The 23,844-nt window shown below is 43.8% G+C and overlaps 1 protein-coding gene across 2 annotated transcripts in view; it reads right to left on the bottom strand.

Moving 5' to 3' along the window:
• The window catches only part of LOC142499416 (galectin-4-like), a 31,089-nt gene extending 12,278 nt beyond the window's left edge, over nt 1-18,811 (bottom strand). For both annotated transcript variants that reach the window (XM_075608751.1, XM_075608750.1), the window contains exons 1-4: nt 18,705-18,811; nt 3,663-3,751; nt 3,213-3,408; nt 1,589-1,708 (exon numbers count right to left, since the gene is read on the bottom strand). In XM_075608751.1, the coding sequence (XP_075464866.1) occupies nt 1,589-1,708; nt 3,213-3,408; nt 3,663-3,751; nt 18,705-18,734 (435 nt within the window). In that variant the 5' untranslated portion in view covers nt 18,735-18,811. The remainder of the gene's footprint in view (nt 1-1,588; nt 1,709-3,212; nt 3,409-3,662; nt 3,752-18,704) is intronic.
• Between the last annotated feature and the right edge of the window lie 5,033 nt (nt 18,812-23,844).

The raw sequence follows: 23,844 nt of genomic DNA on the forward strand, positions 1-23,844 counted from the left end.
GGTGAGGATTAAAGTTAGGGTGAGGATTATGTTTAGAGTTATGATTATTAGGGTTATATTTATGTTTTGGGTTAGGGGCAAAGCCACGATTAATGTGTTATATTTAGAGTTATATTTAGGGTTTTGTCAGGTTTAGGATTATGGTTATGTTTAGGATTACAGAATAGTAAACAGTAGAATCAGCACTAACAGCAATCAATGAGTTGATTTAGAAAGTCCGGCTGCACGCTGCTGACCGCTTACCAACCTCTGCAGCCCAGGCGTTACAGTGCAAGAATGGAAGGTCACAGCCCTCCTGGTATGCTGATACTCTCAAGTATAATGTCTTCTTTATTCATACGTAAAAGGGCCATACTGGCCCAAGGCGGCTAGTCCAGGGGTGGCCAACGCCAGTCCTCAAGGGCCACCAACAGGTCAGGTTTTCAGAATATCCTTGCTACCGCACAGGTGGCTCAGTCAATGACTGAGCCCCTGATTGAGCCACCAGTGCTGAAGCAGGGATATTTTGGAAACCTGACCTGTTGGGGGTCCTTGAAGACTGGCGTCGGGTTAGTTTTAAGATTATGGTTAAAATCAGGGTTAGTATTAGGATAGCTAGAATTAGGATCATATTTAATATCTAACTTTAGAGAGTTTATAAGAGGTCTGGAGATGAGTGTCTTGGAATGAGACCTCTAGGACTGGACACTGGTGTCTCATAATGTCCTATCATTTGGGACCATATCACGTGGCAGTGGTTTTCAACCTTTTTTTGGTTAAGGAACCCCAGAATTAGATTATGAAATTATGGGGAACCCCAAACTTCTCCCCGTCTCTTACCCTCCCCCCTCACCCCTCCGTCTCTCGCTCTCCCCCACTCCCCCCATATCTCTCGCCCCCGTCTCTCGTGTCTCACCCCGTCACACTCTCCCCCTCACTCTCCCTTGCGCTCCCACTCCCCTTCACACTCTCTCCCTTACACTCCCTCTTCTCCCCCTCACTCTCTCCCTTATGCTCCCTCTCCCCCTCACACTCTCTCCCTTACGCTCCCTCTACCCCTCTCTCTTCTATACACACTTACTTCCCCACTCTCTCTTCTATACATACACTCTCCCCCTCTCACTGACACACACACACACTTTCTCTCCCCCACTTACACACACACACACACACACACACACACACAGTGTCCCCCACTTACACACACACACACACACACTTACACTCCCCCTGTCAGCCGGAAGTTGACACGACTTCCGGCACCAACAGGAACAGACAGGGAGAGAAAGGATAGCATTGACCAGGTGGCTGCTGTTGCTGAGCTCGGGAGCCACCGGGTAACTACTTCGTGGGGTGCCTCACACTGCCGGGCCTAGGACAGCTGGGAGAGTTGTCCCAGCTCTCCCCCCCTGGCAGCCGCGGAACCCCTGAGTTCCACAGAATGCTTGAAAATCACTGTCATATAGTATCAGCCTCCCTATATCCTTCGGCAGATGATCCCTCTAGGACTGGAGGTCAGACCACATGGCTCTATAAAGTGGTATCACTGTGTCTAGAGATCTGACCTCTAGGAATGGACACTGGTGTTCTAATGTCATTGACGGCTCACCGATTGCCCCGAGAAGGTGACACAGCTGAGGTTGACATCCCCATCGACTTTGAGGGACTGAATGGTGTGGAGGGACACACGGTGACAATATTCCAAAATGTGCTGTCCATTCACAGAGACCTGGAGGGGTGGGGGGTGGGGGGGAGAGAGGAGAGAAGGTGAGAAGACAGAGCGTTGGTAAGAGGGGAAAATAGAGGGAAAGGTAGGAGAGAATCCAGATTAATATTAGGTGAGAGAGAGATGGTATGAAAAATATATTGGAAAGAGAGAGGGGAGAGTGGAAGAGTTAGCGCAAGAGGAGAGATAAATGTTGAAGGAGGAGAGTGTAAAAGAGACAGAAGTGAAGGGGAATGGAGAGGTAAATAGAGGGAGAGAATAATATTGAGGGAAAGTGTAAGAGTAGGAACAAAAGATACAGAAATATTGAAGGTTGGATTTGAGGAGTGATAGAGGGATAGAGACAGGGAGAGATAGGGGAGACATATGTAGATGGATAGTTTACCAAGATGTAGATAAAAAAATGTGCCTATCTACCAATCTAAGTTTTCATTTGATGCAAAAATTGAGTTTTGCACATTTTTTAACCTTTTTTAAAAACATCCATGTTTATCAACAAAAGTTTGGAACGGCTTCAAAACTGGCCAAATATCTAAAATTGAGGGTAAAAAACAAAACAATTTCCCAATAGGAACACTTATGTACCACGTTAGAAAAAGGCCTAATGATTTTTTTAAATAGATTTTCTCGCCAAATTGGATAATATTTGAGATATGTTGGTAGGTTTGCCCATCTCTAGTTAGTAGGGTATCATAGTTTTTACTTCCTGGACAATCTCTGCTCCCATGGTCATGCCTGCAGATCCACCTGGATGCCATAAATGGGACCAGACAATCTCTGCTTCCATAGTCTGATCTAGGGACATATGGGTAGATGTTCTACTACCTCAAAGATTATAGGTTATTGAGATTGTGACAAAATAGGTTCCATAGTTGACGTCTACACTCAAGGATGAATGAGAGGATGTGTAAGGTATTGGGGTTGTGACCCACAGAAAATCTATTTCCAGACCTTGATGTTGGACAGAAGTCCTACCAACACGTAGCGGTATAAGGTTTTGAAGAGCTAAAACATTGGGTTCCCTTTCAGCTCCCATTTTGAGACCTGCAGATCCACCTATATGTCCTAAAAGGACCTAAATGGAACCAGATTAGCAGGGTCGTTAGGACTTTCACCGCTCCCACGGTCAAATGTAAAGACATATGGGTGGATGTTCTACCAGGTCATAGATTAATAAGGTATTGGATTTGTGACACAATGGGTTCTCTCACTAATGATGTCTAGATGGATAAGAAGATAAATAGAGTATTGGGGTTGTGACCCATCGGGCTTATCTATAGCCAGATCTTGATGGTTGACAGAGGTTCTATTTTTAAGATCTGGAGATCTAGTTTTAAAATCTGGAGAGCATCCTGGATGTTTTAAATGTGACCAGATGAGTAGGATAATTGGAACTTTATTTGCTTCCATGGAATGGATCTAGAGATACATTGATGGTTGTCCTACCAGAATCTTGACGTTCTGCGTCAGTGGATCAGTCGTAGAGAGAAACAGACAGAAGTCCTACCTGGATGCAGTGTCCCAGCACATTCAAGGTTATCTCGAAGAAGGTGTTCAGCTGGAATGGCATGTGCTTCTTCCTCTCTTCTGAACCCCAGATGCCATTCTGCATTGTGTTGCATATCAGGACGGATCCTTCATTGAACCGTGGGTTAAAGTGGAATGCAATGTCATTGTTGAAGCAGACGAAGTTCACTGAAAACCTATGAGGGGAAGGGGACATTCTCATAGGTTCCAGGTGTCTGTATTACTGTCAGTTTTCAGGGAAAGACTCACAGGTCGGTCTCCTCTATAAACACCATTGTCTCATTTTGCAGGGACAGGCTGAAAAGTCACTCTGTGTCTGTGTCACTTTGCAGGGACAGACTAACCGCCCCCCTCTGTCTGTGTCACTGTGCTATCCTGCAGATGGGAAGGACAGACTCCTAGGTCCCCTGTTTGTCACTGTGTCACTCACCTCTTGGCATGGCTGTGCACTTGCCCCTGGATAATCACCCTCTTGCCATCACTAATGCCCCCAACAATGGCAGACTGGAAGGGGACGCTCTGCAAAAAGACATCAAGAGAGTCACTGGGAGCACTCGGACATTGAACACCCTTCCGCATATCTAATGACAACTTTGCCCAGGCCTTACAACCTAACTACGAACAGACACAGAGAAGATAAAGTGGGAATTATAACATGGCCTGCATTTGTTAGCATCTTGTTATAGAGTCAGCCCTAAATGAGCTGACAGATCCCTTAACAGGACTCTAAGTGTGTTTGTGTGTGTGTGTGTGTATATATATATATATATATATATATATATATATATATATATATATATATATATATATATATATATATATATATATATATATATATATATATATATATATATATATATATATATATATATATATATATATATATATATATATATATATATATATATATATATATATATATATATATATATATATACATGTCTGTGTGTACATATAATACAAACGTGAAGATCGCGGTTCTCTTTCTGGTAATGTCGTCCTGTTGCCGATGCTAACACAGGGCCGGAGCCGAAATTCAGTGCCTGAGGCAAGTGCAGAGAGCTGCCGCCCCCAAGAGAGAGTGGAGCATCTTACATTGTTCATCCACCCTCCTCCTGTTACGTTGCATCATGTGACATAGAGGATTCGCATGACGTCGTGTTATCATGGCAATGTGACGTCATGTGGTGAAGCGGAGTCATGTGGTGTCATGCTGTCGTGAAAACACGGTCATGTGACGTCACATGGTGCTGTGTTGCCATGGCATTGAGATGCCATGCGACAGCAGGAGGAGATGAAAGAGCTTATAGAGGCACCGATGGCACCGCCATAAAGTCGACCATAGGGCGGCATTTTCTGGGCCAACTTTAATTCTGGTATTATACCAGGAACTAAAAGGGGCACAGAAAATTACGCCTGAGGCTATCACCTCTTTTGCTCACCTGCCCTACTAACAGAATATATGAGATTCCTATTTCATACCTGTTTATAGACAATAGAGGATAGTCTGTTGCTCTCCGTATAGCAACTAGTGACGTTTCCTGGACATTTTCTCTTGTTTTATTATACAGAAGTGATTTACAGACAACATATGTGTCATGATAATATCATGAGATATTAAGAATTTTAATCAATCTGGTGCTTCAGGGGTTAATGTGGTTACCGTTTGTCTTAAAAATACAATTGTATTTATGACTGGTCAAGACCCTTCCTGGGTCTGTACTGATCTAAAAAAGAGCTTAATTGGGGGCTATCACTGATGGCCCACTAAAAGTGAGATATATAAAGGCTAGAAGACAGTGGATGATCGCCAGATCCTGGGATGTCAGCCTCAAAGGACGCTGTAACATTCCTGAGATACCCCTTGTGCATCCCAGAGAGAGGTGACAAACAGGTCACCACCTAGTTGGAGGACTTTATTAAAAATGAGGCTATCGTGTGACAACATCTATTCGGAATACTTACAGGTACATATTTGGCATCATGGCAATTAGACAAATCAAATCATACCACACACAGCATGGTCTAAGAGGTGCCTAAGACAGATAACTGTTTTTCCTGCGAAAATAGACGTTAGGTTGTCAAATTTATGGGGCAGGCGTGCATGTGGAGATGGAAACAAAAGAAACCGCGCACAACGCCAAATAGTGAAGCAAGTAATGCTATGTATTAGTAATTACAGGGTAATAAATCTGCTTACATCAAAACAGTGGAACAGGTGCATTTAGTGTGTTTCACACAAGTTACCACTCAGCAACTGTTGTCAGAAGAGTCTGCAGCTTGCTTCTCTCAGCGGGGGCGCTACGTTGGTTCAGGAGCAGGATTAATGTCCAAAACCCTTCATCCAGCAGTACATCGCTCCCAAGGGGATTTCCCTTTACAGCAACCACGCTTCATATATACACCCTCACTGTGGTTATTGTGATTTATTTCTTGGTCACTTATTTATGTGGTTTAGTCACTGCACTATATTTATATTCTAAATTCTGGGTTAGATAGTAGCGCACAGTATTTTCTGTTTTTTACTGTGCATGTGGAGAGCATGGACGCAACCTTGAAGATGGCGCTTGTCTAAGTATTCTGGAAATTAAGTTATGAGTGTTTCTATAATCAGTCAGACTTTTAAATGTCAGAAGAAAATTTAAAAATTTCCTTAAGTCATAAATGTCAACCCAGTAGCTGATTTACAACACAGGTGGGCTTGTGGTGTTCTCAATGAAGGGAAGTTAGAATAAAAAGCCCTACTTTTTAATTATCAGTTAGAATTCAACAAGATGTGTGTTTTGGGATCAGACGTGAATCTTCATCTTCTACTCCAGTGACCTCTCTGGGAAAGACCTATGACATATGGTAAAATACTGTATAGGGATTTATCTTTAACTATAGAAAATATTACACCGTGAACTCAACCTAAACTGCCCCAGATGAAGTCTTTCACAGACGAAACCGGTAGGGTGAGGGTCTCTGAACAGATCTCCCTGTCTGTCTGAAGTAAGGACATTTTACTCTCCTGCATGTGCTGCAAAGACTTATTCAAGGCTATTGGGACTGTGTAGTTCACTTTCAACCAAAGGAACTTCAGTGATTGTGAACACAGCGTTTAACCTGAGAGGAGTTCCTGACATCACCAGCCTCCCTGCTGCATTGACAGAAAGGATTTTATGCTTACATGTCTGTTTATTTCAGCTACATTTGTAAACTAGATATTTCGAAGACAAGACGGTGAGCGAAGTGATCCAGTGAATGCTGTGCCTGGAATCAACACCAAAGATACCAATCAAGGTCTATCTCCTACAGCCTTGCTGTAAGTAGCTAGTGGCAGGGGAAAGGTGCATTCGTTGCCCTGCGCAATGTTTTTTTGTTGTTGTGTTTTTTCCTCGCAGAATATTCTGACAAAAGGATAGAAACATAAGAATACTCCATATAAAGAAGAGAACGGTGGAAAACAGGACTGTCCTACACTCCATTCTTCAACTGTCCTCACTTCTTTGGCAGGACTGGTATTCTTTATGATATTTGCACCAGGACTTTATTCTTTTTTCTCAGGGATTTATCTTTGTTTTATCTTTTCATTTTAAGAAACTGTTCTGTAATTTAAAGCACTGATATATATATATATATATCTCAGAAAATATCCGTGTTTGTCCAGTTGCGATAGTGCAGAATAAATGAGTTCTTCAGTATTAGGTGATAAATTGTTAGTCCAATAAAAAAGTATGTCATAGGACAAGCTTTCGAGAGTTCTCCTCCCTTCTTCAGGTCAAGCAATACTGGTATACAAAGTAATCAATGGCTAAAACAGTGTAGAGAGTCACCCTGTCACAGTCACCCTGTCACCCTGTCACAGTCACCCTGTCACAGTCACCCTGTCACCCTCCCCTGTCACAGTCACCCTGCCCTGTCACAGTCACCCTGTCACCCTCCCCTGTCACAGTCACCCTGTCACAGTCACCCTCCCCAGTCACAGTCACCCTGTCACCCTCCCCTGTCACAGTCACCCTGTCACAGTCACCTTCCCCTGTCACAGTCACCCTTCCCTGTCACAGTCACCCTGTCACAGTCACCCTGCCACCCTGCCCTTTCACAGTCACCCTGTCAACCTCCCCTGTCACAGTCACCCTCCCCTGTCACAGTCACCCTGTCACCCTCCCCTGTCACAGTCACCCTGTCACCCTCCCCTGTCACAGTCACCCTCCCCTGTCACAGTCACCCTTCCCTGTCACCCTCCCCTGTCACAGTCACCCTGCCTCCCTGCCCTGTCACAGTCACCCTCCCCTGTCACAGTCACCCTGTCACCCTCCACTGTCACAGTCACAGTCACCCTGTCACAGTCACCCTCCCCTGTCACAGTCACCCTTCCCTGTCACAGTCACCCTGTCACAGTCACCCTGCCACCCTGCCCTGTCACAGTCACCCTGTCAATCTCCCGTCACAGTCACCCTCCCCTGTCACAGTCACCCTGTCACCCTCCCGTCACAGTCACCCTGTCACCCTCCCCTGTCACAGTCACCCTGTCACCCTCCCCTGTCACAGTCACCCTGTCACAGTCACCCTCCCCTGTCACAGTCACCCTTCCCTGTCACAGTCACCCTGCCACCCTGCCCTGTCACAGTCACCCTGTCACCCTCCCCTGTCACAGTCACCCTGTCACCCTCCCCTGTCACAGTCACCCTTCCCTGTCACCCTCCCCTGTCACAGTCATCCTGCCTCCCTGCCCTGTCACAGTCACCCTCCCCTGTCACAGTCCCCCTTTCACCCTCCCCTGTCACAGTCACCCTCCCCTGTCACAGTCACCCTGTCACAGTCACCCTCCCCTGTCACAGTCACCCTTCCCTGTCACAGTCACCCTGTCACCCTCCCCTGTCACAGTCACCCTGTCGCCCTCCCCTGTCACAGTCACCCTGTCACCCTTCCCTGTCAGTCACACTGTCACCCTCACCCTGTCACCCACCCCTGTCACAGTCACCCTGTCACCCTCCTTGTCACTCTGTGTCACCTTCTCCCTGTCACCCTCTGTCGCACCCACACTCTCTCTCTCTCTGTCGCTCTTTCGGTCTGTCGCTCTCTCTCTTGGTCTGTCGCTCTCTCTCTCTTGGTCTGCCGCTCTCTCTCTCTCGGTCTGTCGCTCTCTCTCTATCGGTCTGTCGCCCTCTCTCTCTGTCTGTCGCCCTCTCTCGGTCTGTCGCTCTCTCTCTCTCGGTCTGTCGCTCTCTCTCTCTCGGTCTGTCGCTCTCTCTCTCGGTCTGTCGCTCTCTCTCTCGGTCTGTCGCTCTCTCTCTCGGTCTGTCGCTCTCTCTCTCGGTCTGTCGCTCTCTCTCTGTCTGTCGCTCTCTCTCTGTCTGTCGCTCTCTCTCTCTCAGTCTGTCGCTCTCTCTCTCTCAGTCTGTCGCTCTCTCTCTCTCAGTCTGTCGCTCTCTCTCTCTCTGTCGCTCTCTCTCTCTGTCTGTCGCTCTCTCTCTCTGTCTGTCGCTCTCTCTCTCTGTCTGTCGCTCTCTCTCTGTCTGTCGCTCTCTCTCTGTCTGTCGCTCTCTCTCTCTGTCGCGATCTCTGTCGCTCTCTCTCTGTCTGTCGCTCTCTCTCTGTCTGTCGCTCTCTCTCTGTCTGTCGCTCTCTCTCTGTCTGTCGCTCTCTCTCGGTCTGTCGCTCTCTCGGTCTGTCGCTCTCTCTCTGTCTGTCGCTCTCTCTCTGTCTGTCGCTCTCTCTCTGTCTGTCGCTCTCTCTCTGTCTGTCGCTCTCTCTCTTTCTGTCGCTCTCTCTCTGTCTGTCGCTCTCTCTCTGTCTGTCGCTCTCTCTCTGTCTGTCGCTCTCTCTCTGTCTGTCGCTCTCTCTCTGTCTGTCGCTCTCTCTCTGTCTGTCGCTCTCTCTCTGTCTGTCGCTCTCTCTCTGTCTGTCTGTCGCTCTCTCTCTGTCTGTCTGTCGCTCTCTCTGTCTGTCTGTCGCTCTCTCTGTCTGTCTGTCGCTCTCTCTGTCTGTCTGTCGCTCTCTCTCTGTCTGTCTGTCGCTCTCTCTCTGTCTGTCTGTCGCTCTCTCTCTGTCTGTGTCGCTCTCTCTCTGTCTGTCGCTCTCTCTCTGTCTGTCGCTCTCGCTCTGTCTGTCGCTCTCTCTCTGTCTGTCGCTCTCTCTCTCTCTGTCGCTCTCTCTCTCTCTCTCTTTCTCTCTGTCGCACCCTCTCTCTCTCACTCTCTCACTCTCACAACCACATTCTCTCACACTCTGGATTTGGAAATCTTATTTATCATGTATATCTTAACTGTCCTATACTACACCGAAATAACCTATACTGCTTTCTTCCAGATCTAACTCTCGAGCTTCACACGGAAGACATCGGAATCCCCCCTAACCCAGAAGACAGGTAGGGAACACCTCCCCTCCAATGTATAACATTGCGGGAATGTGGGTACCTGGACATTGAGGAACTGCGGATCAGGTAAGATCCCAGGTGGGATTGCTGCTTTAGATATTGTGAAGCGGGGACGTCCAGACACTGGTTAAGGGGTTCAGGAAACTAGTCATTCACACCTGGCTTTTTTTTCTAGATCTGACATTTACACACACACACACACGTAACTATGAAACAAGGACTAATTGTAGTAAAGTATAAATGTAATACAATAAATAAACTGTGTTGTTCTTACTAGGAATTTATTCAATGTCTTTTTTAAAAAGCAGGACTGGGGGTGGAGCTAATGGTGGGCTAGGGGCGGGGCTAATGGTGGGCTGGGGGCGGGGCTAAGTGGCGAGTAGATTTTTGGGTGATTTGTCGACCACTGTATATATATATACATATATATATAATAGATATATATTACCTGTTAGTTAAGATCAATGCCTCTCCTCATTTAATTCCCTCCATTACTTATCTTGAGAAAGGTTCTGGACTAGGACAGGAACGTTGATTTATTAAACCCTTTTATTCATCCCAAGTACCCGTGAGTGCCTCTTTCAACTTTATTTTGATGATCAATTCTCTATTAGTGCATCCAGGCAAGTTACTTGATTGTTACTTGCGTTCTGCCTTACATACACCCAGTGTACAGTCACCCAGGGAATTTTCTGTATTCTACATAATTAATAAAATGTGTTATTTTATCGCTAGTGGAGGTGAGTGCATCATATGGGATCTTTCTCTCTCATTACTAGAAAAGGAAGGAGAAAAACAGAGCACTAATTCCACTGCTTGCTTAAAAAAACACAGAGGTGCGTTCCCATAATAAAAAAGTTTAATGAATCAAAAACAACAAACAAACAGAGCACCTACGCGTTTCAGGCTTGTAGCCCTTTATCAAGGTGGACACTGCGGCTACTCAATTCATGAGTTCCAGTACTGTATGTGAGTTCCAGTACTGTATGTGAGTTCCAGTACTGTATGTGAGTTCCAGTACTGTATGTGAGTTCATTCCACTTTTCTTTCCATCAGTGGCTGCAAGGATTATTATTGTTCATATACCCCATACTATTGCTATGATGTTGATCTGATGCTGGACACTGGCAGGTGTGTATTATCCTTACCTCAGTGCTTGTGGGATTATATGTTCCAGCTATACATCTAAAGTGCTTTTGGGAGTATTATATCCTAGCCTTACTCATTCTTCTTGGAGGGGTGCTCCATCTAAGACTTTAAGCTTGTCATTTTCACACGAGCTGCTTTTTGTTTCAGAGCACCATACAACTTTGTTTTTCTTTTCTCTCATTAATACCCATATTCTTTATCCCAGATAGCACCCCACCAGAAAGTTCAACTTGTTAGCTGAGCAGGACCAGTCTCCCCTCTTCCCTTTCCCTATTGAATTACCCAGGGAATATGCCATATGTAAGCTGCACACTGAGAAAGGGCTGTATTTCCTGGAAAAAAATCCACGTCATTGTTTTGATCATATCAGCATCTTTAAGTAGCACCTGCAGCTAATGGGAGGGGTTTAAACCCAGCCACATGCAGCACAGAGCAGGAGTATTGTTTCTGCTATCTAAGTGACATATAATAAATTACTCTGTGAAAGTGCTTAAAGAGGCAGTTCAAGCAGCACTTAAAATTAATTTTTTTGTGTTCTTTCCCCCCGTATTTATTTTTTGTACCCTTCCCTCCCCATCTTTTATTTTCTCCATTTACCCCTCTTCCGAAAAAATGTAATAAAAACTGTTAAAAAAAAAAAAAAAAGGAAGAGTAAATGTTTTGTTTGTATATACAGTATGCAGCCTTTGATTACCTTAATTGAAAACTAATTACCTAAGGTGCTGATCAATTTGTTCTCCCGTGATCGATCAGCAAAGATCCTGCTTCTCAGGGTTCACTTAATGGCCGCCTTTCAGTTTCAATCAATCCTTCAGTCAGTGTAACTCAACAGCTACAGTGTATCCTCATATTACTAAGGTAACATTATCTATTGTTACTGTTTGAAACTCAAACTGCTGGGAACATTTGCAATAAATTGTCACAAACAGGAAAGTGTTACAAAGATCTTGCACTGCTTTGGAGGTGGGCTAAAACCTGCTATAGAAATCAAAGCATGCTCAGTACATTAAAACTAATTAAAATGGCATTAAGAGTTGAATAATATTTTTGAAGTGAAACTTGTTTGCTGGCACTGGCATCACCAAACATCTGATAGGGAAAAATACTTAGAATGGTCCCGAACATAGTAACGGAAGTGACTGCGCATGTGCAGAATCGTACTCCGCGCATGCGCAGAAGTGTCCGCTGTACACCGCACATGCGCAGAATCGTCCGCCGCACTCCACGCATGCGCAAAAGTGTCCGCAGTACTCCGCGCATGCGCAGAAGCATCTGCGGCCCTCCGCACATGGGCAGAAGCAACCGCCGTACTCCGCACATGCGCAGAAGCTCCCATTGTACTCCACACATGCGCACAAGGCCCTGTTCCACTCTGCCCAGCGCTGCGTCCATATGCAGCAGCCGGTGGCGCGACGTGCATGGGCAGCAGCGGCCAGCACCGTGCGCATAAGTGGTCTGACTCTGAGTATTAATAGTAAACCCAAACACTGTCAAGTGAAACTCACAGTACATTCTTTAATGCCAGATGCATTGAGGGAGGCCTGGATCATTAGGTACAATGGATCACTTATCATTGTATAACCCAGTTGCCTGGCTTGTGCTTTGTTCAGATGGAGAGTCCTGGTGTTATCTATTAGCACTAGGTTCCAGTAAGAGGATTGTACAGGATGCTTGCTGGGCAGAGGCAAAGTATACCCGTTCCTGGGATTTGGGCCAGCATCCACCTCATTTTAGGATGGACTTGGGACATAACGACAACTCCCTCCCAAACAGGCCTGCACTGTACATTTACAATAAGAAACTTTGCATTTAAATCTTGGCACTCACCAGGCAAACCAAAGTCAGTTTATCCTCAGAGTAATAACACCCATATTAGTCAAGTGGAAGCATGGTAGATTTGGGTGATTGTTAAAGTTCATCTATAGTGTCTTAACGTTTATAATGTGCCACGGAACTGGTTCTGTGACCTCTTAATACAAGATCAAATTACTTATACAGGCTTTTTAGGTAAAGGGGGAGTTTGCAAGAAAGTTGTAAGCTTTATGTACCTCCTCATCGAAGCCAGGCAGCACACGCGAGATATTTATCTGCAAACAAACAAAAACGCGCACATGCGCAGGAGCAGCAGCAACCCCTGCCACACCTGGGAGATGTTGACACCACACACAGAGACACAGACACACACACACACAGAGCCACACACACACACACACACACAGACACACAGACACACAGAGAGACACACACACAAGGAATTCAGTTAGTATAAATCTAGAAGTGCAAATACTTAAAACGGGGGGTGGGGGGGTGTCGAGCACGCACGTTCTAAATCAAACTTCTTTGCGTTGTCACTGTAATTGTGTTTTGATTTTTTATTAAAAACAGCACCATCACAAATACAAATTCTGTGACAAAACAGTGACAAAAAACAAAGAAGTTTCACTTAAAATGTGCATGCTCGGCGCACACCCTTTTTAGTTAAATGAATTACTCAATACTACAGAACTGATTTATTAGAAGAAGAAAAAACACAGGATATTGCTTGAACGGCTCATTTAAAAGGCTGGGCAAAGGTATCTGGTAATCATTTTAGAATAGGATTTATTTTGATAAAGATGATAATATAAACTGGGTTAGAGGTTAAAGAGGATGTAGTAAAATAGCAAAGATGGTGTGATGCGTTTTATTGTGCTGTAAAACAAGAAGCCCTGCTCATTTACAACATGTGAACAGTTAAGGCTTGTTATATAGTAGGCGCTGGTGCGCGCGCCCGGCATTGCGCATGCACGTGGCGTGCGCGTTTAGTTGTTTTAATGCAAGCGGTGACGCGCGCGGTTAGGGGGCGTGACTCTGACGTCATAGCGTTAGGCTGCACTGTGATTGGTTCGCGGCGTGGCAGCAGCGCGAAAATACAATTTTATTGTAATTTCCCTGGTCTGCTGCGCCACCGCTCACGGCCGTGCGTCCCTAGTATACAAACGTCTGGCTAACACAACAAACACAAAGATTCCCCAATGAATGCACTCAAAATGATATTGTAAGGATGATTGAAAAATTAAAATAACTGTTTATTAAATATAATCAAATAAAAATATTTTTACAGAGGGATGTGGTGAAATAATCTAAGACCACTCCCTAATGACACACCAATTAAAACTTCCACCCGGAATCCATAAAGAAGAAGAACCTGATACAACACTAGTCTATAGTATGCCTAATAGTATAAAGGCTAACTTGTACAAAAGAGTAAATCTTAAGGAAATAGTATTGATAATAAATATAGCAATACTATTATCTAAAAAACTGATATGGTACCGTAGTACCTAATATCAGTGCTGATTCCAAAAGGAGTTAATCAGAGACAGAAAATATATACCGAAATGGCAGACCTATGATATAGGACTAGTGTGACATAATAGTAGAATTGTATTACGACGTATGGTCACAAAACAAGCACAAACCGGTGAAAAGAAATCACCTACAAATAAGATCATAGCCCGACTGAGTAAATAGACAGCCCTGAGAAAAAGGGACCCTGAGAAGGGCTAGCATAAAATATGCAGTAGTAAAGCCCAGAGGCATGGTTCAAGGACCGTATCCAGTTATAGCCTCCTAAAATAAAGTGAACGGTATGTACTTAATAATAGTGTGTATAGTAAGCAGCATATAATAAATCGTACACTTAGATCGCCATAGATGTATATCTCAGGAAACAGTCAATATCATGGTATGATCTATAGGACAGTAAAAAACACACTAGATAACATATAGTCAAATGTGTATACTGTTAATCCAAATGCTGATATTAATTCGGTTCAAAGATTGAGTATTGCCCACAGCTTATGTAGTATCCTGGGTCTGAACTGTTAATAATCATGAAGACAGCATTGGAAAAAAGCAACAGTAATCGTTACTGTTGCTAATAACAAATGTTTCAAATCAGTAGCACACTCCCTCTTAATACACATATAAATGTGATAGCACACTGTGTTTCGAGAGGAGATACAGAGAAACAAACAACTGCGTGTCGGTATATTGTAGCTGAACTTCCTGCATATAGTAAGGAGCAGCTCCGACTGCAGCGTGGGTGGTAGGTGTATCCACCAGTGCCGCAAAGTGACGTCATCCCGTCGAGTTACCTGACGTACGTTTCGCGCTGGAGCGCACTTTCTCAAAGGTCCAGCGCGAAACGTAAAATTTTTAATCTGCGAAGTGAATAACTTTAAATTATAAAATAAACTAACAATCTATTAATTCAGCATATACTAAAAGCTGATAGCATCTTATCTAAGATCTGTCCATAACTGACATTTCTGACTGAAATATTATAAAGTGACAAATCCCCATCAATCTTCAGCTTCTGAATCCTCTGACTTTATAATGATGGTTTATATTAACTTTACTTTGTTGCAGCGATTTCCTTTTTGACCTTTTGAATACATGATTGAGTATTAGCAGGCCCTATTTCTGCACACCACTCTAGTGATTTTTAGCACTGGAAAAGGATTATTTTACCTTTTTTTTGTACTATCAATAGATGTATGGGATAGAATCTGGTGGAAGATTTGAATTGATTACAACATGATAACATTGTTGCCTATTACCGTCTGAGAGATCAGTCTCATGTATTACTGTTAAGTTTTACACAAGGGGGTTTTAATTCTGTTTTACAAGACATTTTAATTATACAACATTAAACGTTATATTTTAACTATTTATGGGAGGTTTACTGTGGCTGCACATTAGAAGGACTTGCTATTCTTTTTGCTGGTTTAGATATCTGTTTATTGGATAAACAAATAGTTTACATACTGTATATTAGAAGCTATCGAACCTCTCAGGGTTCTTCATCAGGTCTCGCAGAAATATAGAAACCGACCTGGACCTCCCTTCTACTTTCAAGGAAACACAACTTTCCAGCTATACATCTAAAGTGCTTTTGGGAGTATTATATCCTAGCCTTACTCATTCTTCTTGGAGGGGTACTCCATCTAAGACTTTAAGCTTGTCATTTTCATACTAGCTGCTTTTTGTTTCAGAGCACCATACAACTTTGTTTTTCTTTTCTCTCATTAATACCCATATTCTTTATCCCAGATAGCACCCCACCAGAAAGTTCAACTTGTTAGCTGAGCAGGACCAGTCTCCCCTCTTCCCTTTCCCTATTGAATTACCCAGGGAATATGCCATATGTAAGCTGCACACTGAGAAAGGGCTGTATTTCCTGGAAAAAAATCCACGTCATTGTTTTGATCATATCAGCATCTTTAAGTAGCACCTGCAGCTAATGGGAGGGGTTTAAACCCAGCCACATGCAGCACAGAGCAGGAGTATTGTTTCTGCTATCTAAGTGACATATAATAAATTACTCTGTGAACTTCTGCCATATCTGATGAAGAACCCTGAGAGGACATCTTGTAAAATATAAATTATTTATTGGTCCAATAAAAGGTATAATACTACTACTACCTACTGTACTTCTCCCTCCTTTGTTATTTAACACATGGAAGAAACGACCAACACGGCTACTTACCTTTTACAGGATGTAAAGACTTTCGTTGTGTACAGTATGGTCTGTTTGAATAAAGTGCTGTAAACTGAGTACTAATCTACAAGGAATACACTGGGATGATGCTTTTGCAGGGAGAAATGTAGAAGATAAATGGTCAGTCTTTAAAACATTGTTAGAAAAGCACACTTATCAGTGTATACCCTTGGGTAATAAGTATAAAGAAATAAGTCTAAACCAATGTGGCTAAATAAACCGGTAGGGGAGGAAATGGACAAGAAGAGGAAGGCGTTTAGATTCTTTACGTCAGAAGTGACGGAGACATCTTATCAGAATTATAAGGAATGTAACAAAAATTGCAAAAGGGCAATCAGATTAGCAAAAATGTAAAATGAAAAAAGGATTGCATAGAAAGTAAGATCAACCCTAAAAAGTTCTTTAAGTACCTTAATAACAAAAAGATTAGAAAATAAAATATAGGACCCTTTCAGTGTGAGATGGGTAGGCAGATTTTTTTTAGATAAGGAAGAAGCAAAGGTATTAAACAAACTCTTTGCCTATGTATTTACCAGGGAGAAATGAAATGCAAAAATAATGCTACAGGAGGAAACCACAACCTCTATATTAACGAACAATTGTTTAACAGAGGAAAAAGTGCATAGGTGGCTTCATAAAATTAACGTAAATAAAGCACCTGGCCCGATGGCATACATCCTAGAGTTCTTAAGGAGCTAAGTTCAGTAATAGCCAAACCACTACATGTAATATGCAAGTACTCCATTTCCACAGGCTCAGTACCACAAGATTGGCATAAATAAGTAGTGGTGCCTATATTTAAGGAGCTAGATCACAACCATGGAATTACAGACCTGTAAGCTTGACATCAATAGTGGGGAAGCTACTTGAAGGTGTAGTACGGGATAATATTCAGGAATAATGGATAACAAAATGATTAGTAATAGTTAACATGGATTCATGATTGATAGGTAATTTTACTTAAATGCGTTAGCAATGAGTAAATGAAGTGTGAAGGTAAATATATCGAGCTCCTATTAACTTGAGAAAGCACTCGCGAAACGTACGTCGGCAATCTGCGACGTCTATTGCCTATGACGTCACATAGAGAAGCACCTACGGACAAAAACATTATGTTCAGCTTCCGAATCGAAAGTATGCGCTTACAAGCGCTAGATCAGTTTTAAATCTATATTTTTAAATCTATTCTTTCTGTTCTTAGGGAGCATAGAGTAGCAGCAGTGAATATATATATATATATATATATATATATATATATATATATATATATATATATATAATTACCTTTTGACAGTCACCCAACATTTATGGTACTTGGTTGTATTTACACTTCACACAATCTTAACCCTTTATTTTAATTTGGAGTACGTCTCCCAATATCATTTATTTGTGGTTTGAGTGCTCTCACTTGTGGGGTCCTTTTCTCTCGTCTTTGTCTACCAATCAATACCCCTGATTGCAGCACCACCACCACCTCTGCAAATTTCGGTTTTGAGCTGTTGCGAGGATAATCCCATCCCCATTCCCCTAGTATGTATATCCTGAGCAGGTACTGTAACGTTTCAGGGACTCATATGGATGGGCAGGTCTGACGAAGGGGCTGTGTTCCCGAAACGTTACTGTACCTGCTCAGGACATGCATTAAATACAGAGCAAATTTGCAGCAGAAATACCTGTCTGCCTCCGACTATTACTGCTTCATCTCATTGGGCCTGTCACTAACAGCCTGCGGAGCTATTGGTTAACAGAGGGAACCTGGATGGCCACAATATCAGAATATATATATTATTTTATTCATTTTTTACAACCCCGCATACCCCCCCACCCCCCCTAGTGTATATCCATGGAATATTCTGTTTATGACCAGCTCCCTGGCAGAATGAGATAGGCAGAGCGCTTAACCCCTCTCCTGCCAGTGAGAGACCTGCAGAGTTCTTAACCCCTCTCCTACCAGAGACCTGCAAAATGTTTAACCCCTTTCCTGCTAGAGACCTGCAGAGTGCTTAAACCCTCTCCTGCTATTCCTGCAGAGTGCTTAAACCCTCTCCTGCTAGAGACCTGCAGAGTGCTTAAACCCTCTCCTGCTATTCCTGCAGAGTGCTTAAACCCTCTCCTGCTAGAGTCCTGCAGAGTGCTTAACCCTTCTCCTGCTAGAGTCCGGCAGAGTGCTTAACCCCTCTCCTGCTAGAATCCTGCAGAGTGCTTAAACTTGCCCCTTCCAGTAATAGTTCGGAGAGCACTTAACCCCTATCCTGCCAGCAAGAGATTTGCAGAGTGCTTTACACCTCTTATGCCAGAGAAAGAGACCTGCAGAGTAGTACTTAATCCCTCCGATGCCAGATAGAATGATCTGCAGGGTGCTTAACCCCTCCCATGCCAGACAGAGTGATCTGCAGGGGGCTTAAACCCTGACTCACCGGGTTGTATATGGGTGTATAGCTGGCCATGCTGCGTACTGATGTTCTCCTGCTGCTAATGAAAGCTCAGTTTCGTTTCCTTGAAAGTGGAAGAGAGGTCTATAGCTAGAGAGGGGAGGTGCCAGGAAATAACAGGACACATGATGCATACTGTACAATGATATACTTAGATATGCAAAATCAGAACCCATATCCACATCATTATATTATATATTCAATTGTGCCAACTGGAGTGCTACTAGTAAAGCTACTGGTGTGTGTGTGTGTGTGTGTGTGTGTGTGTGTGTGTGTGTGTGTGTGTGTGTGTATGTATATATATATACATACATACATGCATACACACAAGTAATCATTTTATCTGTGTAATTGCATCTCCTCTCTCTCTCTCTCTCTCCTCTCTTCTCTCTCTCTCCTCTCTCTCTCTCTTCCTCTGTAAGGTGCAGGGGGGAGAGTTTAAATTGTATAGCATCTCTTATGTGTCTTTTAAATATCCGCTTTTGAATGAAGCATCCCAGCGTCTCTGCTTATTACGCTAAGGTTGCGGCCAGTGTGGCGCTGAGCGTGTGGGCGCTCATGCGTGGCGGTAGCGCAAGCGGCAAATTCAAATTTGCTCGCTTGGCAAGCAGCTAGGCTCTGCGCATGCTCAGGCACTTGCTCATGCTGGCCACACACATTGCGGCAATGTGTTTCATCGCGGACAGCGTGAGCACGCGCCCGCTCAGCGCCACCCTGGCCGAGGCCTAACCACCTGCCTGCATCTCTCATCAAGTGCGGGGAGAAGGGCTGTAAGCGCACAGAGTCTTTCTGTTGTCCCGGTGGCTCGGCTGCTTCTGCAACTACCCTCTCACATCTCTCCTCGAGTGGAGGCCCCATTTCTGTTCTCTTTATTAATGGAAGCATCTGTTTTATCTAATTTCATCAATCTAAATACATAATCTATGACCATTTCTAGGTTGGTGGCTTGTTAGTAATCCACTGCACCAAAACAACGTTTCTTGCTACCAACAAAATTATTTCAAATAACATTGGGGTTTTTATTGTTGTAGTAATCATTTCTTTTATACTAGCTAAAGTACTTACAAACAACAGAGGCATAAGGTGAAAGTCACGCCAGATCCCTAATGGTTTCTATCAATGTACTTATAATTCGGAAGATTTGATCATTCTAAGGATTCTAACATCCTATCCCACTGTCATAGGAACCTCCTCAGGGAACCAGAGAATAAACTCCACTGCCATAGGAACCTCCCCTGGGAACCAGAGAATAAACTCCACTGTCATAGGAACCTCCCCTGGGAACCAGAGAATAAACTCCACTGTCATAGGAACCTCCTCAGGGAACCAGAGAATAAACTCCACTGCCATAGGAACCTCCTCAGGGAACCAGAGAATAAACTCCACTGCCATAGGAACCTCCTCAGGGAACCAGAGAATAAACTCCACTGCCATAGGAACCTCCCCTGGGAACCAGAGAATAAACTCCACTGTCATAGGAACCTCCCCTGGGAACCAGAGAATAAACTCCACTGTCATAGGAACCTCCTCAGGGAACCAGAGAATAAACTCCACTGTCATAGGAACCTCCTCAGGGAACCAGAGAATAAACTCCACTGCCATAGGAACCTCCTCAGGGAACCAGAGAATAAACTCCACTGCCATAGGAACCTCCCCTGGGAACCAGAGAATAAACTCCACTGTCATAGGAACCTCCTCAGGGAACCAGAGAATAAACTCCACTGCCATAGGAACCTCCTCAGGGAACCAGAGAATAAACTCCACTGCCATAGGAACCTCCCCTGGGAACCAGAGAATAAACTCCACTGTCATAGGGACCTCCTCAGGGAACCAGAGAATAAACTCCACTGTCATAGGAACCTCCTCAGGGAACCAGAGAATAAACTCCACTGTCATAGGAACCTCCTCAGGGAACCAGAGAATAAACTCCACTGCCATAGGAACCTCCCCTGGGAACCAGAGAATAAACTCCACTGTCATAGGGACCTCCTCAGGGAACCAGAGAATAAACTCCACTGTCATAGGAACCTCCTCAGGGAACCAGAGAATAAACTCCACTGTCATAGGAACCTCCTCAGGGAACCAGAGAATAAACTCCACTGTCATAGGAACCTCCTCAGGGAACCAGAGAATAAACTCCACTGTCATAGGAACCTCCTCAGGGAACCAGAGAATAAACTCCACTGTCATAGGAACCTCCTCAGGGAACCAGAGAATAAACTCCACTGTCATAGGAACCTCCTCAGGGAACCAGAGAATAAACTCCACTGTCATAGGAACCTCCTCAGGGAACCAGAGAATAAACTCCACTGTCATAGGAACCTCCTCAGTGAACCAGAGAATAAACTCCACTGTCATAGGGACCTCCTCAGTGAACCAGAGAATAAACTCCACTGTCATAGGAACCTCCTCAGGGAACCAGAGAATAAACTCCACTGTCATAGGAACCTCCTCAGTGAACCAGAGAATAAACTCCACTGTCATAGGAACCTCCTCAGGGAACCAGAGAATAAACTCCACTGTCATAGGAACCTCCTCAGGGAACCAGAGAATAAACTCCACTGTCATAGGAACCTCCTCAGGGAACCAGAGAATAAACTCCACTGTCATAGGAACCTCCTCAGGGAACCAGAGAATAAACTCCACTGTCATAGGGACCTCCTCAGGGAACCAGAGAATAAACTCCACTGTCATAGGAACCTCCTCAGGGAACCAGAGAATAAACTCCACTGTCATAGGAACCTCCTCAGTGAACCAGAGAATAAACTCCACTGTCATAGGGACCTCCTCAGTGAACCAGAGAATAAACTCCACTGTCATAGGAACCTCCTCAGGGAACCAGAGAATAAACTCTACTATATTATAGTGGGTTCACATACTAGCTGAAGAACCCCGCTTTGCGTGGGTTGCAGCACCCTGGAGTCATATTTTCCATTGCAGACTTGAAACTGTGAATCAATTGATAATGGCGCCCTCTTTAACCCAATCAATAATTCCACCCTGCAGTGAGTGAGGCTGCACCTCAACCCCCAGTCACTGAAACTCCCACCTAAAATAATAGTAACATCAAACCTTTTCACTGACACAGTCCCTCAGTGACCGTCCCACTCAGTGGTATTCACCCCCCCCATCAGTGATCTTCCTCTCTTACACCCCCACCTCTTATACTCCCCCCTCTCATCCTCTCCCTTCCCCCATCGATTTCTCTCCCCCCTCTGTCTCTCACTCCCCCTCTCACTCTTGGACATGCCCTCTGGCCAATGACTGTAAGCCCAGGAAGGGGTTAATGTGATTGGGTATTTGGGAGGTTGATGTCACGGGATGAAGAGCCAAGAGATATAGAGAGGGAGGAGGATGAAAGCTGCCGAGACGACAGAGAAGTCCCGGACTCGAGGACTGAGTCGTGCGCTGTCTCTTATTTTTCTTTTCATGTATTCTACAAGGTGCTGAGCCATCTTCATTGACGAACAGCAGACTCTCACACTAAATTGTATGAGGTTACCTATTTTTGATTGGTCAATTCTTCACCTTTTGTACTATACAAGGGTCATTGGGTGCACTTCTATAAGAGAACATACTAATTATGTATTGATTCATTATTATTTTTTTCACTACACAATTTGGTGCGCAGTTTTTTTACTTTTTTTTTCACTTAATAAGTATTATAACTGTATATAGCTAAATGCTGGAACAGAACCCCGCTAGAAATAAAGGAAATGCCAGATAGTATGTCATTATTAAAAAAAACAATGAATTAGTATATAATCTTTAAAATTGGAGGGGTATGAAAAATGCCCTTTGATGGCGATAAGTGTGAAGCCAATAGTGTCCAGTGATGATGGAGTCACTTAAAAACTACAGTAGGATGTTGCAGTAAGAGTATATCGGAGATCGACCAGTTAGAGGCCTACTAGAAGGAAAGGACTCCCTAGTAGAGACCTCTTTTCCACGACCACACTACAATTGCATAATATATAGAGGCTCTGCTTTACCGTGGTGAGAACAGTTATAATGAGCCAGAGCAAGATAACCTGTGGTAGGAACAGATACTGGGGAAGCCATATAGGGACCAAGCACCTAATGTAATGTACTAGGGTGGAACTTGTTCGTTTGAACCAAGGTGAGAAACTGTAGTGGGAACGGTTACGGACAGCCTCAACCTACCAGGGTGCCTGTATTACAAGGAAAAGGCATTAATGGTAGGTATTCCGATCTCTGTTGGCAGCTTGAGTACATTTAATTCAGGGAGAAAGCAATGCAAGAGGCACCATCTGAAATAGAGAATATATGTTAACAGCGGGAACCAAATATTCCTAGTAAAAGTGTCACATGTAAATCAGTGGGCCTATTAATTGTGACAGTGGCAATGCAATTTCTTATAGTGTGACAGCAGTTGTAAGGTAAATTGCTGTCTATCTAATAATACACAGATCGACCTTCAGTCAGTGAAACTCGCTCAGTAATGCAAGTCAAGTTTGCAGAATCCATTGTTTCCTAGGTAAGTAAACAGTAGCTACTGCCAATGTATATATAGTAATTGCGCCTGTACATGTCGGTGTCTTGACTGCCAAAGTAAATACATAGGTAAGTATCTATTCAACATATGCTGCAGCAGAGGTCGACGCGAATCCCCAATCTAGCGTAATCAAATAGTGCGATGGGGGGTCAGCGCCAGTGTGGGTGGTGTAAATCCTCAAGGATAGTAAAATTGAGTTGGTAAAAAGGTATATAATCACTGCATACTGTGGCTACAGTATTCGTCCTTCTGATGAGGCGTGCGTCCCGACGGCCGTTTCGCGTAGGCGCGCTTTGTCAAGGGATGTATCCCACTACCTGCATATATGTTTGAAGGAGCAGATACATTTTTTTTTTATATATCTACAGTACTTTCATTATTCTACCTTTTCGTGTCATTTTAGGATGAGATCATTTCCACAGGTACATTTTTATTGAACAAAGACAACCCCAAAGGGGTCAAGAACAGACCCTTGGATGCTGCAATCGCTACTGTGGAAAATATATATCAATTAACAATGGAGATATGCTGCAACTCAAAATAAAGTAAAAAGAAAACGGCAGGAGCAAGAGATACTTTATGTGTGTAGTGGTGACTAAGTATAATTGA

The sequence above is a fragment of the Ascaphus truei genome, chromosome 7 (genome assembly GCF_040206685.1).
Source record: "Ascaphus truei isolate aAscTru1 chromosome 7, aAscTru1.hap1, whole genome shotgun sequence".
Lineage (NCBI taxonomy): Eukaryota > Metazoa > Chordata > Amphibia > Anura > Ascaphidae > Ascaphus > Ascaphus truei.